At 39.1% G+C, this 17,545-nt stretch overlaps 1 protein-coding gene across 5 annotated transcripts in view; it reads left to right on the forward strand.

Annotated features, from left to right (window-relative positions):
• TGFBR1 (transforming growth factor beta receptor 1) overlaps nucleotides 1-16,853 on the forward strand; it is a 57,610-nt gene extending 40,757 nt beyond the window's left edge. For 4 of the 5 annotated variants that reach the window (XM_019454362.2, XM_019454364.2, XM_019454365.2 and 1 more), the window contains 5 exons: nucleotides 1,447-1,614; nucleotides 3,238-3,394; nucleotides 5,488-5,612; nucleotides 7,078-7,208; nucleotides 12,323-16,853. In XM_019454362.2, coding sequence (XP_019309907.2) covers nucleotides 1,447-1,614; nucleotides 3,238-3,394; nucleotides 5,488-5,612; nucleotides 7,078-7,208; nucleotides 12,323-12,448 — 707 coding nt within the window. In that variant the 3' untranslated portion in view covers nucleotides 12,449-16,853. The other variant, XM_053908124.1, reaches the window with a different exon arrangement.
• The last annotated feature ends 692 nt before the right edge of the window (nucleotides 16,854-17,545 follow it).

Below are 17,545 nucleotides of genomic sequence, written 5' to 3' on the forward strand. Positions count from 1 at the left end.
TCTAATCAGAGTTGCTTTCCTTCAAGTAAAAACCTTCAAAATATAGATGCTGTTTTATGTCAGTTGTGTGGGTTTTTTTTTTTTTTTTTTTACAACCAGTAGGGTAGGAAACATCACATTTACAAAAATTCTTTTAATTTTTCATTTTTTAGGGGGAGAGAGCAAGCACAAGTGGGGGAGAGGGGCAGAGGGAGACAGAGAATCTTAGGCAGGCTCCATGCCCAGCATGGAGCCTGATGCCGGGTATGATCCCATGACCCCAGGATCATGACCTGAGTTGAAATCAAGAGTCGGACCCTCTACTGATTGAGCCACCCAGGTGTCTCAGGAAACAGGAAACAGCCTATTTTAAGTTCCTGTGTGCCATGCGTTACACTAACTGCTTAACTAATTATCTTATATTTTAAATTTTAACACTTTTGCAAAAGTAAGGTATTCTTGCTGTGTAAAAGAAGAAACAGGCTCGTTGGTTACAAAACTTATCTGAGGTCACATAATCCATAACAACAAGGCCCTGGCTTTCACTCCACGTCAGAATGACTCCAAGCCTGCATGTTTTACTGAATTGTGCTACCTCCTAGTATTGTCGTAATGCGTGATTTCACGAAATATGTGATTTTCTTGCTACTTTTAGGTTAAATAGGCTTTTGTGGACCAGCCTAGCCCAGAAGCCTAGCCAGAATCTTTACCATGATTCCCATGGGAAAACACATTTCAAATCCATGTATCAGTTTACAGGCAACCTTTTTGAAATACATATTACTAGTTGTCAAGGTTCAGAATCACCTTATGTAAAACTGGGTTCAGCCCTAGCTTTTTGCCTCTGGACGTTTTAGTTCCTGTCTCTGCTTTCCCATGTGTCAGTGGGAAATACCACAATTTTTATATTTTTTTGTAAGCTGTAAACCTTGGGTTCATAATCCTCTTATCTGGCTTCTTTGTGAACTGAAGGTACAGTCTGTGATAAAGCTTGCATTTCTTCATTTAAGCTCACAGTTTTGTCCTGTACTATTCCATTCCTACTGTGGCCACACTAGGCTCCAGATACTTCCCATCTTCCTTCCTCTCATTTCCCTGCTCCTTCCAGAAACAACCATCGAGCACCTAACCTGAACCAGACATTTTTCTAGCCACTAAGGAGTCCCCGCTCTGTTACTGTCTGTGTAGGTTCAAGGTCACCATTTTGGAACTATGACTCCTTATCTCTTAAATGGGATTAGTTATCCTTGCCTTATCTCAAGACTAGGGGGCTTACTCAGAGTATCTGAAAGATATGTATGTAAAAGTATAAGACAGACAAAACATGAAGGAAATAATATGCACACTTACGGTACCATCATCATATGTTACAGTTGTGGATTTCAAGAGTAAAAAGTGGTAACTTTTGAATTGATAAATCTTAAATGTTCTACAACCCATCTGAAGCATTGTTATTCTACTCTATAGACAACGGTACATGGACTCAGCTCTGGTTGGTGTCAGATTATCATGAGCATGGATCCCTTTTTGATTATTTGAACAGATACACAGTGACCGTGGAAGGAATGATAAAACTCGCTTTGTCCACAGCAAGTGGACTTGCCCATCTTCACATGGAGATTGTTGGTACCCAAGGTAACTCCCAAGTAATTCTGTTATTTAAGCTTTAAATTCCCCTGAATCTAATGTCTGTTAGAAAATTTTGTGACAGGTCGGCCTAAGTGGAGATGTTTAAAATGAGGTTTTAAATGAAATTATTTTATCTTTCTGTTGAAAATCTCAGGGGGAATTAGCAATGTAGGAATTTGTTTAGAGATTCTCTAGTCATTGTGGCACCACTGACGTGCTCGTGAGTTCTTAAAAGTGGCATGTAGTCTTGTGATTTTGAGGATCTTCATTTTAGAATTAAAGTCTAAAAGAATGTATTTTTATGTGTAGTATCAAATGTAATGTGAAAGATGCTTTATAAAAATTAACATGCTATCTAATATTATCTGGCCATCTAATAATCATATATAACCCTGAGATAAGGAGACTGCATGAGACAGTTTATAGTTGAAAAATTTTAGTTACGAAATTGTTGTGGTATGATTTTTATGCCATGTAGGATATCAGATGCCAGTATCTCTCTCTCCTGTAGAGATTCTACACTTGCCATCACTCCGCACTTTACTGCACACATGCTATTTCACATCTTAGCCTCATCTTTGTAATTATTATTGTTGTTGATTGTACCAGCTCCACTGAGTTATAATTCACGTATCATACAATTCACCCATTTTAAGTGTATGGCTCAGTTTTTAGTGTATTCACAGAGTTGTGAATCACTGCAGTCAATTTTAGAACATTTTTCATCACTCCGGAAAGAAATACTGTGCCCATAGCAGTCGCTCCCCAGTTCCTCCCAAACTCCTTAGTGGCTGGCTTCTTGCTCTTAATGTATTTTCAAGGTTCATCCATGTTGTAGCACATATCAGTCCTTCATTCCTTTTTATGGCCAAATGGTATTCTGTTGTTTGGACGTACCACATCTACCCATCAGTTGATGGACACTTGGGTTGTTTCCACTTTTGGCTGTTGTGAGTAATGCTGCCATGAACATTGGTGTACGCTTTTTTTATTTTATTTTTTTGTGTGTGGGCATATATTTTCAGTTCTCTTACACAGTGGAATTATTGGATTATATAGTAATTGATGGTGTTGGGGCACTGCCAGACTGTGACGATTTTTTCCGAAGTGGCTGTACCTTTTTACATTCCTGCCAGCAATGGAGGAGGGTTCTAGGGTTTCCACACTGTAATTATGAGTTTTTAATAGCATGTCTTCCCGTGGTTAGTATTAAAGGTTGTGAATCTAAAACTGAGTACATTACAGTTGGGAGGTAGATGAAGTGATGTAGATATTTGGTTCTTAGACTGAAATATCAGTCTGTGACTAGAGTTCTGTAAATAATTCATGAGATGTCAACAAACTAACGTCTTTAACCCCTAGGCTTCGAGTTGTTAGACTTACAGTTTTTGAGCACCATCTTTTAGAGAATCTTATTTTCTCTATGTTTTTTGAAGAAATGTGATTTCAGCAACTTTTGGTATAATGACTTGCTTGGGGTTGTTGAGTAACTGTCCAGGTATTGTGGATGATGCGGGCTGAGATGCTTTGACACTGCGCTGGGACAGGAGTAGAGGCTTTGAACCTAAAGGTGAGAATTGTGACTGGTATCACCTTTTAAATAATCACATTTAATTTTTGTTTCTTTAGGGAAACCAGCCATTGCTCATAGAGATTTGAAGTCCAAGAATATCTTAGTAAAGAAGAATGGAACTTGCTGCATTGCAGACTTAGGACTGGCAGTAAGACACGATTCAGCCACAGATACGATTGATATTGCTCCAAACCACAGAGTGGGAACAAAAAGGTATACTTGTGAATTGTATTTAATACCTTCTGAAATCAACTTCTTTTTCATTGCCTTCTCATTTGTATATACGTATCTTCTGAAACTCAAACCTGTACTTTATTAGATTGCCCACAGGTAGAAGATCTCATGGTCTTGCCTGCTCTGAAGCCAAGGTTACCTGACTTTAAAAGATGCCTGCTGATGAAAGGTGGCCCTTCCAGAATATTATCATTAGTTATATTAATTATAATAACAATATTAGCTGACGATAATAGGCTGCCCAGTATGTGCCAATCATTTTAATGGGTCTTGTATATATATCATCTCAGTTAATGCTCTCCTTATATGCTGTACTGTAGCTAGCCCAACCATTTCCTTATTTTATTATTTTTAAAAAATGTTTATTTATTTATTTTGAGAGAAAGAGAGAGCAGGGGAGGGGCAGAGAGAGAGGGAGAGATAGAATCCCAAGCAGTCTCTGTGCTGTTGGGACAGAGCCCAGCATGGGGTCCAATCCCACAGACTTCAAGACTGTGACCTAAGCCAGAATCGGGAGTCAGATACTTAACAGCTGAGCCACTCAGGTGCCCCCATTTTCTTATTTTTAGTTCCTGAGAATACACCTTTCTTTCTTCCTCAGAATTTTTGCATGTGCTGTTTCCCTGATTTGTCCTCACCCTTCCTTTCTCATAGGAAGCCTTTTCTCGACAGTGAAGTGCCTTTACCAAGGGCTCTCAGCAGGCTGAACCTGGACGGTTAAGGCACTTAGCACATTGTAATTCTCCATTTATCTGTCTGTATATTCCACTGGATGGCAAGCTGCTTGAGAGCAGCCTTGGATTCCCAGTATCCGTTACAGTGCTTAATACAGAGCAGGTCTTCAGTAAACATTTGTTGAATCCATGAATTTCAAAAGAACATAACTAGGTAGGTGTCCTTATCCTCATTTCATAGATGAGGAAACAGCCCCATGGAAGTTAAATAATGAGGCCAGCCTCATAAGGATGGTAACCTGAAGAGCTGAGATATGAACCTCGGCCTTTCTGACCCAAAAGGCCTTACTCTGTATCACAGCATGTTGCCACAACATATGTTCACACTACTGCCTCGGCTTTGGATAGAGCCAAGCTTCATTCTGTCTCAGTTGTATCTGTGATTTCTGGATTCAACAGGGACTCTCAGAACTTTTGACTTAGGGTCCAGGACAGTGGTTGCTGCAGGTCAGGTCTTCGTGGATCCTGATCTCTAACTTTAGTAGGCTTTTTAAAACTTGAAAACCCTACAATGTGGCATCAATAGGAGGACTGGCGGGAGCCTGGGTGTCCCAGTTGGTTAAGTGTCTGACTTGATTTCGGCTCAGTTCATGAGTTTGAGCCCCACATCGGGCTCTGCACTGACAGTGTGGATCCTGCCTGGGATTCTGTCTCCCTTTCTCTCTGCCCCTCCCCCACTTGCTCTCTAAAAAATAGGAGGACTGGCATTCATTTTTTCCTATTATTTTGTTCCCTGGATTATGTCTTCGTCCTTCCTTTCATCCTCTTCTAGTGAGAAGATTTCTAGATTAAAATGTATGGTCCCTGCATGGTACTTGACAAAGTAGGTGGTATATGTTAGGACATTTATCATAGTCATGGTTATTATATGTTGTGTCTTTCATTGGAAACTAAGATCATTAAGGCAGGTAGCATGAAATTGCTGTTTCAACTTTTCATGGGATTTAGTTAACATCAGTAATTTTCAAATCAGTATGGATATTTAATATTTTTGAGGGTAATATGATCTTAGTTATGTAATATTGTATGTATATGTCCATATATAGAGAGAGATATCTGCAAGGATGTTGATCAAAGTGTTAACACTGGGTGGTAGTAACGGAATGATTTTTTACTTTGTACTTTATGAACTTTGGGAAAATTTCTATAAGAAGTGTGAATCATTTTAAAAAGTAGCAGAACCATGCTAAAAGGGAAGAAAAATCTCAGAGGTAATACTGGTAATACTGATTTATTTTATTTAATTTTTTTAATTCTCAGGAGAAAAAAAATCTATGAAAGAGTTCAAAAGTATTGTGGCCACCATTACATAAAGTAAAATGCTGACTTCTTTTTTAGGTACATGGCCCCCGAAGTTCTAGATGATTCCATAAACATGAAACACTTTGAATCCTTCAAACGTGCTGACATCTATGCAATGGGCTTAGTATTCTGGGAAATAGCTCGACGATGTTCCATTGGTGGTAAATTTCTCCCCCTCCCCCATTAGTTTGTCATGAACAGAGAAGCTGTTCAGGGATAGCCTTGTTTTTTTTTTTTTTTTAATTAAAAAAATTTTTGTTTAATGTTTATTAATTTTTGAGAGAAAGAGTGTGAGAGGGGGAGGGACAGAGAGAGAGAGAGAGAGACAGAATCCAAAGCAGGCTCCAGGCTCTGAGCTATCAGCACAGAGCCTGACACAGGGCTTGAACCCATGAACTGTGAGATCACGACCTGCGCTGAGGTCAGACACCTAACCGACTGAGCCATCCAGGTGCCCCTAGACTTTTTTTATTGAGTGTAATTACACATATCAGCAGTGATCACTGAGAGTGCCAAAGAAAATAAAGGAGATAAAATCTGTGGTGAGAGGAAATGACATGACACACTTATTCTAGTGTATTCTTTTTCTATTTTCCATTTAAATCTTGGGAGCATCAGAAACCAAGCCCTTGTTATCTTGACATATAGTTATTTAGAGTGGATGACTACTTGAGAGGCCACCCAGGAAGCTGTTTCTAAATTATAACTGGGTCAAACTCATTTTCCCCCCTGAGATTGTGGGTATTTTGTCCAACTTCATAGCTGGAAGTTACAAATACAGAATACAGTTATATCACCCTTACACTATGTTTTAAACTAAGTTTTAACTTAGGTTTAGTTTTAGATTGAGAAACTCCCATATTTACTTGAGGAATAGTTTCTTATCCTTGGGGGCCCAGGCTTGGTTGAGACTAGGGTCTCAAGTTTATGTAACAGTAAGAGGGGGAGCATGTCTCTTACAGTGAAGAGGACAGATCCAAGTAGAGGTAAAGGACTTGCACCTCCGATTTGCTTGTAGGATTTACATCTCCATGGTAGAGTGTAGATCCCTGTGCCAAGTGAGAGGGTAAGCGCTCACAGAATAAAAACTCTCATTTTTTGTACCATAGGGTTCTATAGGAAACTGTCAATCTGGTCAACATAGCTCATGGTTAACCATCGTCAAAATAGCCTTTGATGGGGCGCCTGGGTGGCTCAGTCAGTTAAGCGTCTGACTTCGGCTCAGGTCATGATCTCGCGGTCCGTGAGTTTGAGCCTCGTGTCAGGCTCTGTGCTGACAGCTCAGAACCTGTTTCAGATTCTGCGTCTCCCTCTCTCTCTCTGACCCTCCCCCGTTCATGCTCTGTCTCTATCTGTCTCAAAAATAAATAAATGTTAAAAAAAATAGCCTTAGCTGATCCCATGGTGATATTTAGTTGCAAGCTGTACTGGACCCAGTACCAACTCAGAAAGATGGGTTGTTGATGCAGATGTGGATGAGACAGACCAAGCCATAAGCACTTAGCTAATTCATGAATGGAACCCTGAATAGGACTCTCAGGTGTTCCTTTTCTGTCTGGACAAAGAATGGTCTGGCATTATCAATAAATTCTTCAAAATTGTTGTTGTTGTTTTTAACCAATATAGGAATTCATGAAGATTACCAGCTGCCTTATTATGATCTTGTACCTTCTGATCCATCAGTTGAAGAAATGAGGAAAGTTGTTTGTGAACAGAAGTTAAGGCCAAATATTCCAAACAGATGGCAGAGTTGTGAAGTGAGTATTTCTTTTGGATACTATACAATTTTCTAAACTGTTTCTGCTTGTTAAGTGGAAATTTGCCTCTTTTTTTTTTAAGGAAAATAGACACAAGAATTTCTTTCTTTCTTCCTTTCTTCCTTTCTCCCCTTCCCTTCCCTTCCCTTCCCTTCCCTTCCCTTCCCTTCCCTTCCCTTCCCTTCCCTCCCCTTCCCTTCCCTTCCCTTCCCTCCCCTCCCCTCCCCTCCCCTCCCCTCCCCTCCCCTCCCCTCCCCTCCCCTCCCCTCCCCTCCCCTCCCCTCCCCTCCCCTCCCCTCCCCTCCCCTCCCCTCCCCTCCCCTCCCCTCCCCTCCCCTCCCCTCCCCTCCCCTCCCCTCCCCTCCCCTCCCCTCCCCTCCCCTCCCCTCCCCTCCCCTCCCCTCCCCTCCCCTCCCCTCCCCTCCCCCTCCCCTCCCCTCCCCTCCCCTCCCCTCCCCTCCCCTCCCCTCCCCTCCCCTCCCCTCCCCCTCCCCTCCCCTCCCCTCCCCTCCCCTCCCCTCCCCTTCCCTTCCCTTTTCATGGCAATTAAACCAGTGTTTTCATGGCAATTAAACCAGTGAGTGAAAAACAGTTTTCATGTTCGATCTCAAGTCCATCAAAAGGGCCATGGAACATTTGCAGAGGCTGTCAGTGTATCAGAATAGTGTTTAAATCTACCAATGAACCAAGGCATCTGCATTTTATTTTATCTACCTATTTTGCTATCTGTCTTTTACATGGAGTGTTTAATCCTAATGCACTTACCGGTCTGGTGGAATTTAAGTTCACCATCTCTCTCTCTCTCTTTTTTTTTTTTTTTTTTTTTTTGATAAGTACATTCCTTAATCTCTATCACCTATTTAACCCATACCCCCATCCACTGGCCCTTTGGTAAACATCAGTTTGTTTTCTGTATTTAAGAGTCTATTTCTTGGTTGTCTCTCATTTTTTTTCTTGTTTTGTTTCTTAAATTCCACATATGCGTGAGAGCATATGGTATTTGTCCTTCTCTGGTTGACTTATCTCACTTAGCATTATATCCTCTAGATCCACCCATGTTGTTACAAATGGCAAGATTTCATTCTTTTTTGTGACTGAATAATATTTATCCATTGGTTGCTTCCATAGTTTAGCTATTGTAAATAATGGTGCAATAAATGTAGGGGTACATGTATCCCTTTCAATTAGTGTTTTTTGTAGTTTTGAGGTAAATACCCAGTAGTGCAATTCCTGGATCGTAGGGTGGTTCACTTTTTAATTTTGGGGGGAATTTCCATACTATTTTCCAAAATGGCTACACCAATGTGCATTCCCACCAGTAGTGCAAGAGGGTTCTTTTTTCTTCACATCCTCACCAATGCTTGTTTCTGGTTTTTTATTTTAACCATTCTGACAGGTGTGAGGTGATAGCTCATTGTAGTTTTGATTTGCGTTTCTCTGATGATGAGTGATGTTGAGCATCTTGTGTTTGTAGTCATCTGTATATCTTCTTTGAGAAATGTCTATTCATTTCTTCTGTCCATTTTTTAATTGGATTATTTTGGGGGGTATATACTTGTATCAGTTCTTTATATATTTTGGATACTAACCCTTTATCAGATATGTCATTTAAAAATATCCTCTCCCATTAGTTTTGTTGATTATTTCCTTTGATGTGCAGGTTTTTATTTTGATGTAATCCCAATAGTTTATTTTTGCTTTTATTTCCCTTGCCTCAGGCGACATATCTAGAAAAATGTTGCTACAGCCAATATCAGAGATAATTACTGCCCATCCTTTCTTCAAGAATTTTTATGGTTTCAAGTCTTACATTTAGGTCTTTAATCCATTTTGAGTTTATTTTTGTGCATGATGAAAGAAAGTGGTCCAGTTTCATTCTTTTGCATGTGACTGTCCAGTGTTCCCAACACCATTTGTCTTTTTCCGATTGTGTATTCATTCCTGCTTTGTTGATTAATTGGCCAAATAATTATAGGTATACTTATTGGTTTTCTGTCCTATTCTTTTGATCTCTATGTGTCTATTTTTAGGCCAGTACCATACTATTTGAATTACTACCACTTTGTTATATAAGTTAAAATCTGGAACTGTGATACTTCCAGTTTGGTTTTTTTGTTTTTGTTTTTGGTTTTCCTTCAAGATAGCTTTGACTGTTTAGAGTCTTTTGTGGTTCCATACCAATTTTAGGATTGTTTGTTCTAGTTCTATGAAAATGCTATTGGTATTTTGAGAGGGATTACATGAAATGTATAGATTGCTTTGCGTAGAATAGACATTTTAACAATATTTGTTCTTCCATCCCATGAACATGGAATGTCTTTCCATTTCTTTGTATCATCTTGAACTTCCTTCATCAGTGTTTTATAGTTTTCAGAGTATAGGTCTTTTACCTCTTGGGTTGAGTTTATTCCGAAATATTTTATTGTTTTCAGTGCAATTGTAAATGGGATTGTTTTCTTAATTTCACTTTCTGCTGCTTCATTATTAGTGTATAGAACTGCAACAGATTTTAAAAAATTTTTTCAAGTTTATTTATTTATTTATTTTGAGAGAGAGAGTGTGAGTGGGGGAGGGCCAGAGAGAGAGAATCCCAAGCAGTTTCTGTATTGTCAGTGCAGAGCCTGGTGAAGGGCCTGATCCCACGAACTGTGAGATCATAACCTGAGCTGAAATCAAGAGTACTTGGAAGTATTCATGCACTCATTAAGTAGAGCACATTATTAAACAGATGGCTTTTTTTTTTTTTTTTTTAGAGAAAGAGCGAGAGCCTGAGCGTGAGCTGCAGAGAGGGGCAGAGGGAGAGAGAGAATCTGAAGCAGGCTCCATGCTCAGCATGGAGCCTGACGTGGGACTTGATCCCACGAACCTGGGATCATGACCTGAGCTGAAAACAAGAGTCAGAAGCTTTAGTTTTACTGAGTCACCCAGGCACCTCTAAACAGATGGCTTTTTAAGCATGAGGAAAAGTTAGCAGTTAACATTAAGAGCACACATGCAATTTGCTGAATTAATGCCATCGCTGTCATTTTTGTTTTTTCTCAATTTGATTAGTTTTATATGTACTTTATACTAATTCAGTCTTACACTTTTCTAGGGTTTTATGAATCTCCTCTCAATAGTTGAAACACAGTAAGAACATGAAACTGATAGAATAACTGAAGAAATGTCTTGCAAAATCTTCTGATATTTTCCAGTCTGGACTTATAGTTCTCTAGGCCCACTGTGCAGCTTTCCCCTTGGGATATCCCTCACCTTTGGGAGGATTCCCTCACCTGGGATTCCCTTTCCCTTTGTTATGGTGAATATTCTTTCCTGGCTGCATGACTTCCTGTTTCTGGTTTATTCAGGTTCCTCCCTCTTTTAAGTCTCTGCTCAGACGTTACCTTGTTATACCCATTTCAAATATCATCTTCTTTCCCTGGCATATTTTATCTGCTTCCCTAAATGATGTTTCTCCGTAGCACTTACCACTGCCCGTCCGTGTATTTTACTTACTTACTAATTATATGCTTTGGCTCTCTAGAATGTGAGCTTTATGAGGGTAGGGATTTTGTCTGTTTGCTCGCTATTGTATCCCCAGTACCTAGGACGGTATCTGGTAGATGGTAGGCTGTCAGTAAATTTATTATTTTGTTGAATGAGTATATGTATGTGATAGGAACTTGATCCTTTTTATCTGGAAACAAATGTTCATTTCTAGAAAATGTCCCTGAAGTATTTCTTTGATTTGTTCCCTTCCATTTTCCTCCATTCTTTTTTTTTTTTTTTTAAGTTTATTTATTTTGACTGTGAGAAAGCACGAGTGGGAGAGTAGCAGAGACAGAGAGGGAGAGAGAGAATTCCAAGCAGGTACTGCCCTGTCAGTGCAGGGCCTGATGTGGGGCTTGAACTCACAAACCATGAGATCATGACCTGAGCTGAAGCCAGGCACTTAACCGACTGAGCCATTCAGGCGCCTCCTCCTCTGTTCTCTTTCTTACAGTCTACTTACGAATGGTAGACCTCTTGAAGAGGCCTTCTAATTTTCTTGTCTTTTCCTCCAGCTCTGGTTTTTTTCTACACTTTCCGGGAGGTTTATCAACTTTTATCTTTTTTTATCAGGTTTATTTTCCAATTCTTCTGTCAAGTTTTTCCAAAGTCAAACAGGAAGCAAAAAAACGATCAATGGTAAATCTAACATGAACATTTTCTTTTATCTCCTTAAGGATATTAATGATAAGTTGTTGATGTTTTCTTCTCTGTACAACTGTTTTTTCCAAGTTGCTTTGTTCTGTATCAGCTTCTGCATTCATATTGCTTTCTCTGGTGTCTAATCAAACTCCTGCTCTCTTCCTGTTTAAAAATAGGATGCTAAAAGCCGATGGGAAGCTTTGTGCACATGAAGGGAGCTTATCACCTGTGATCTTTAGGGTGATCTAACTGGGTTACTCGCTTGGAGAGCCACTGATGGCAGTATCTTCAGGTCTTTCCACTTGGGCTCGCATTCCCCAGAGAGGACTCTTACAGTCTCTTGCCTGGAGGAGTGTCTACAGGTTGTGGCCTGTGTTTTGGGGAGAAAGCTTATGGTCTTCTCATTTCGTGAGTTGTCAGTATGGAACTTTGCCCCCATGTTCCCCAAGTCAGAGGTCTCTGCTTTACCCTCTCAGATACCAATCTCTAGTCTTTTGCTGGTGGGGGGCTGCAGTCACCCAACTATGTGATGCTCAGGGAGGGGCAAGGATCTGGGGTTCCAGCTCTTTTGGCTGATCCTATTTTTAGCTTGCACTTCACCTCAGAGGAACTCAATGCAGTTAATTCCTTGGATTTTGGGGGCGTTTCAGTGTGAGTCAAGTTCCTTATTTGCCATGTACAACTCTGGTTTAGGATTCAGATTTTTTAGGTCTGCTAATAAGTAAGTCACCCCTTGTCCATCTGCTTTCCAGCTGCTGACAGCAGTACCCTACTGAAGGGAATTGAGGAGGTTTCTATTCATTTGTTATTACAGATAATGCTGAAACAAACAAAAACTTGAACGTATGTCACTTGGAAAGAAACTGTACAGAGTAAAGATCTAATCCAGATGAATGGAAAGTGGTGCATGCGTTAACTATAATTTTTCTTCTATTTTCTTGCAGGCCTTGAGAGTAATGGCTAAAATTATGAGAGAATGTTGGTATGCCAACGGAGCTGCTAGACTTACAGCTTTGAGGATTAAGAAAACATTGTCACAACTCAGTCAACAGGAAGGCATCAAAATGTAGTTCTGCGGCTTCGCCTGAACTCTGCTTTTCTTCAGATCTGCTCCTGGGTTTTAATTTGGGAGGTCAGCTGTTCTACCTCACTGAGAGGGAATAGAAGGATATTGCTTCCTTTTGCAACAGTGTAATAAGGTCAATGAGAAACTCCCCAGGATTTCTTTGGACCCAGGAAACAGCCATGTGGGTCCTTTCTCTGCACTATGAACACTTCTTTCCCAGGACAGTTACAAAGTGTTGTGTAGTCTACCTTTATTTTTTATTAACACAAAACTTGGTTGTTTTTTTGTTTTTTTAAAGATGATTGCTGATCTTAACTTTAGGTTAACTCTGCTGTGCTGAAGATCATCTTTAAGGGTAAAGGAGCTGGATTGTTGAGTTACACGAAACATTTCTTATTTTTCAGGAAAGTGATTTTATTCCTGGTTAGTACATTCTCAGAGGATTCTGAACCACTAAAGAGTTTCCTTGATTCAGACTTTGAATGTACTGGTCTATAATTTTCAGGATCTTAAAACTAACACTTATAAAACTCTTATCTTGAGTCTAAAAATGACCTCATATAGTAGTGAGGAACATAATTTATGCAATTGTATTTTGTATACTATTACTGTTCTTTCACATATTCAGAACATTACATGCCTTCAAAATGGGATTGTACTATACCAGTAAGTGCCGCTTCTGTGTCTTTCTAATGGAGATGAATAGAATTGCTTAAAGTCTGTGTGTCTTAAAACCTATAGTATTTCAATTCAAGAAATTTATTTATCTGGGTAGCCCAGACTTTCTCTGTCTAGTTTTTTGAAGGAATTTTTGTAGTATGTCATTTGGTAGTCCATTTTGAAAATGCCTTTCTCCTACCAAAATGTGCTTAAACCACTAAAGAAATGAAGTGGCATTAATTGGTAAATGTTATCATGGTCATATTTGAATATTCTCACTTCAAGCTTTTGCATTTAAATTGTGTTGTCTAAGTATACCTTAAGTCAAGTGGCACTCTAGATGCTTATAGTACTTTAATAATTTAAAACTTGTAGCCTACAGACTAATTTTTCTAAAAGGGAAAATTTGTCTAGCTGCTTGTGAAAAGTTGTGTGGCATTCTGTAAGCCATTTTTTTCTTTATCTGATCAAAGACAGTGTTATTTTTTTAAGAAATGAATTACATTTAAAATTAGGATATGGTTGATGTTAAATAATAGGTTTTTTTCTAGGAAGGTAAAGGTAATTAATTTGAATAGCTAACAGGTGTGCAAGAGAGTCACATTCGTTATGTCGGAGTCAGTGTTCAGTGGGCTTTCTGTCTTTGTAACTAAGGTCAGAGTTCGTGTGGTTCTGGAGTCTCACTACCCTTTGAAGAAGGCAGCTTCTAATTCAGTCTTTCCCTCCGTGTGCGCATACTGTGCACAAGTGCTTAATCTCCATGGTTATGTAACGAGTTCAGTACACCCTTGATATTTGGGAGTGGTAGCTAAAGAACATCCTGAGTATAGGTTCTCCATTTACAGATGTTTTTAGTCAAATTAAATGTTTCAAGCAAACTCGTCATGGTCTTCACATTAACTTGAAACTAACTTACAATAACTGGTTTTTACTTCCAGTGCTAAAAGTCCTTTAGGGCTTTTATAATTTTCAGAGTTCTCTTTATCACTGTGATCTTATTCTGACGGGAGAGAAAAAACTATCATAGCAATGAGGCAAGACATTGACTTTATAACTGCTATCAGTTTCTAAATGAAAGGGTCAGAATAACCTTTACAGTATTTTGGTCAGTAAGAGATAGTGGCCATTTACACTGACTGGGCTGCATTCTGATAATGTCTTATCTCTTATACATAGAATAAATTTGAAAGACTATTTGGTCTTAAAGCCAAAGTAATTTTAGAATGAATGACATATACATAGGAATTTAGTGTCAATTTCATGTGTTTAAAAACATCATGGGGAAAATGTGCTTAGAGGTTAATATTTTGACTCCAAATCTGAGTTTTTTCTGTAGTTACCATGATTTTAATTTTGTCAAAGCAAATGAATGAGTTTGAGGGGTTTGTTTTTATAAATATGTTAGATTTCCTGTTTAATAATCTCTAGCTCTGTGATTATAAGTACCTTTTTTTTTTTTTTTTTTTTTTTTTTTTTGGCCATTTCTAAGCCTACCAGATCTGCTTTATGAAATCCAGGGGACCAATGCTAAAACTATTTTTATATAATTTTAAGAACATACCAAAAGTTCTTGTCTGATTTGAAATTGTGATACATAATTTCTCACTTTCCTATAAGGTAAAGTAATCAACTTTTACTGAAGATATTCTTTATTGAATCAAAGATTGAGTTGCAGTTATACTGTTCTTGCCTAAGTGAATAAAATGTACTTTTGGGGAGTCAGGGAATTTTTTTTAAAGTTGGAGTTTAGTTCTAAATTGGGTTTATTATTGCAGCAAATTCCTTTTTTGGCTAATGAGTTTGATAAACCCCATTTGGCTAATATTGGAAACGGAAGTCACTTAAAAGATGAAATAGATCCTGATTGCTACGGCCATAACTGCAGATAAGTTTGACTAGAGTGTTAATTTTGTCACTCAGAAACACAAGCGTTTGTTTATGCTGCCTGTCTTCAGACGTTCACCTTCCAAGATTAAACTTGGCTTAAAATGTACCTTCAGACCAGTTACCTGTCCACGTCCATTTTGTCAGTACCCTGGAGGACTGGGGATGAGGGAGGTACGACCCGGTGGGGCACAGGTGTCCCCGGTCCTTCCTTTATAACTTCAGCTTAGTTTTCTCAACCGGCCTTCCTGCTGGTCCCTGCTCAGAGACCATTGCCTTGCCGCCACCATGCCCTGCCCATATCCCCTCAGCAGCCTTTTGACTGAATAGCTGCTTTTGGTATCTAAATGATTGATGGAAACGTAGGACGTGCTTCCATTTCTTCGAGTCATGGGGTGTTGCTGGGAGGGCTCTCCCAAGTTTGGAGACTGGGTGGGTGATGGCTCTGCTGGCTGCCTTGTTGTGACTTCAGTTATGGCCAGGGAGTGGGAAGGCAGCAAGGTGGCAGTATGGCAATAGGAGTTGTGCCAGAAGCAGTGGCCGATCCTACCCACTGTAGGACAGGGTAAGGTCTGAAGAAGGGAGCCTGTGATTCTGCTGTAATGATATTGCTCAAGAAGTGCCTCGAGTCAGTGCACAGTGCCATGGCCATCAAGATTTCCAAATTTCAGTTCTCCTTATGACATTTAGTGATCAGCTCATGCGTGAGCTACCTTCTGTTCCCCCTCTACATCGCGAACTGTCCCACTTAGACTGTTTTGTGAAACAAGATGGCCTATTGCCAATTAAAATGCAGAACAAAATCAGTATCCCAGTAGACCTGTCATATCAAGAGTTTATTTTTATCCTTGCACTGAAAGAGTGATTATAAGTCAACTGTTTCTTTTTGTTTCTTGACTGTGGCAGTGTTCTGGCTCCAAATGATGGAATTTCCAAACAGTGGTTCTGTTACAGCTTGGCAGGAAATGCCAATTCAGATATTTTTGAGATCCTAAAGAATAGCTCTGGACATGTAATCTGTAGCTTCTTGAGTGTGATTAAGAACGCTGAAATACCCACGGGCCCCTTCCGGCAGTGCTGGGATTCTAAGTCATTCTGAGGATTGTCAGTACATTCAAGCTTTTCCACACCATTATGCAATCTTACTTGTAATTGTAAACTTCTAAGAATGTGGTTAATAATATTCAACCTGTTTCTTAAAACTTAAAAAGAACTTAAGTGAATTTGTTTTTATTTTTTAACAAGATTTATGAATTGAATATCGTGAACCGTGTTTTGATATCCCTTTTTCACCTTGTGCCAATGGAATGGGGTGTTTGATATTTCTTTCTATGTCAAGGAGATGCTTCAAAATGTCAATTGCTTTAAACTTAAATTACCTCTCAAGAGACCAAGGTACATTTACCTCATTGTATATATAATGTTTAATATTTGTCAGAGCATTCTCCAGGTTTGCAGTTTTATTTCTATAAAGGATGAGTGTTATGTTGCTAAATTACTCAAATGGTACTGTATTGTTTATATTTGTACCCCAAATAACATCTTCTATACTCTCTGTTTTCTGTATTTTATTGTATTCGTGCAAAATTCTTTTGGCTTTTACCAGTGTAACCTCTGCCCTTTTGGATGTGTACAGAAAATGTCCATGTAAATTTTCATTTAAGTTGAATGATTTTGAGAAACCTATAAAGAGGAAAGAAAAACAAAGACGACAGTTCCCCAGAAGTTTTTAAAAATTGTATATTGTATTTGTAGTAATATTCTGAATGAGCTGTAAATAGGAAGTAGAAGAGCGATGCTTATGTCGGGTCCTAACACTACAGTAGAGAAGTGGAAGCAATGCAAATAAATGACTTTTTTTTCCCAAGTGCTAGTGGCATCATTTAAAATAAAGTATGTATATTGGACTGAGCCATGCTGATATGAAATGCAGTTGCTATAGACAGATCCTAGAGTCTTTGGATTATTCCTCAGTACAAGTTGCAACATGGTAACGGGGCTGAGAAGTGCCCACCTGCCTTGAAGGTGCATCCGTGGCATCCTCCCACATGCGTGGGGGTGCCTGATCTGTCAGGGGATGGGATGGACCTGCCTCCACGTGAACTGCTTATTGTCTCTCACTCCGCAGGTTTGCTAATGTTTTGTTAAAGATGTTACTATTTTGATTCTCAAAGTTTTTTCAGTGATTTTCAAAGGAAATTGAGTGCATCCTCTTTCCTAATTTAAGGATTTGTGAGAATTGGCATTTTTTTTTTTTTTTTTTAAGTCAGTTTGAACAGTTAGTATGCTAACTCGGCCGATAAGGAAACTGAGAAAATAGCAGTGGAGAGAGGTGATGTGTCCCCAAACTCTTGACTAACATTGAGAAAGGTTTTATGGATTGGATTGTTCTTGCGTTAAACACTGTCACTTCAGTTCAAAGACTGGATTTAGGGATTTTTTTTTTTCTTTCTCTATACTAAAGAAGACACATCACCAGGATGTAGCGCTTTTATTGAAAGATGGAAAAAAGTAAAGTTATTTTTAAAATACAGATTCAGAGAAACAGCAGAACTAG

The sequence above is a fragment of the Panthera pardus genome, unplaced genomic scaffold (assembly GCF_024362965.1).
Source record: "Panthera pardus isolate Hobbes unplaced genomic scaffold, ASM2436296v1 HiC_scaffold_20, whole genome shotgun sequence".
In the NCBI taxonomy this organism is placed as follows: domain Eukaryota; kingdom Metazoa; phylum Chordata; class Mammalia; order Carnivora; family Felidae; genus Panthera; species Panthera pardus.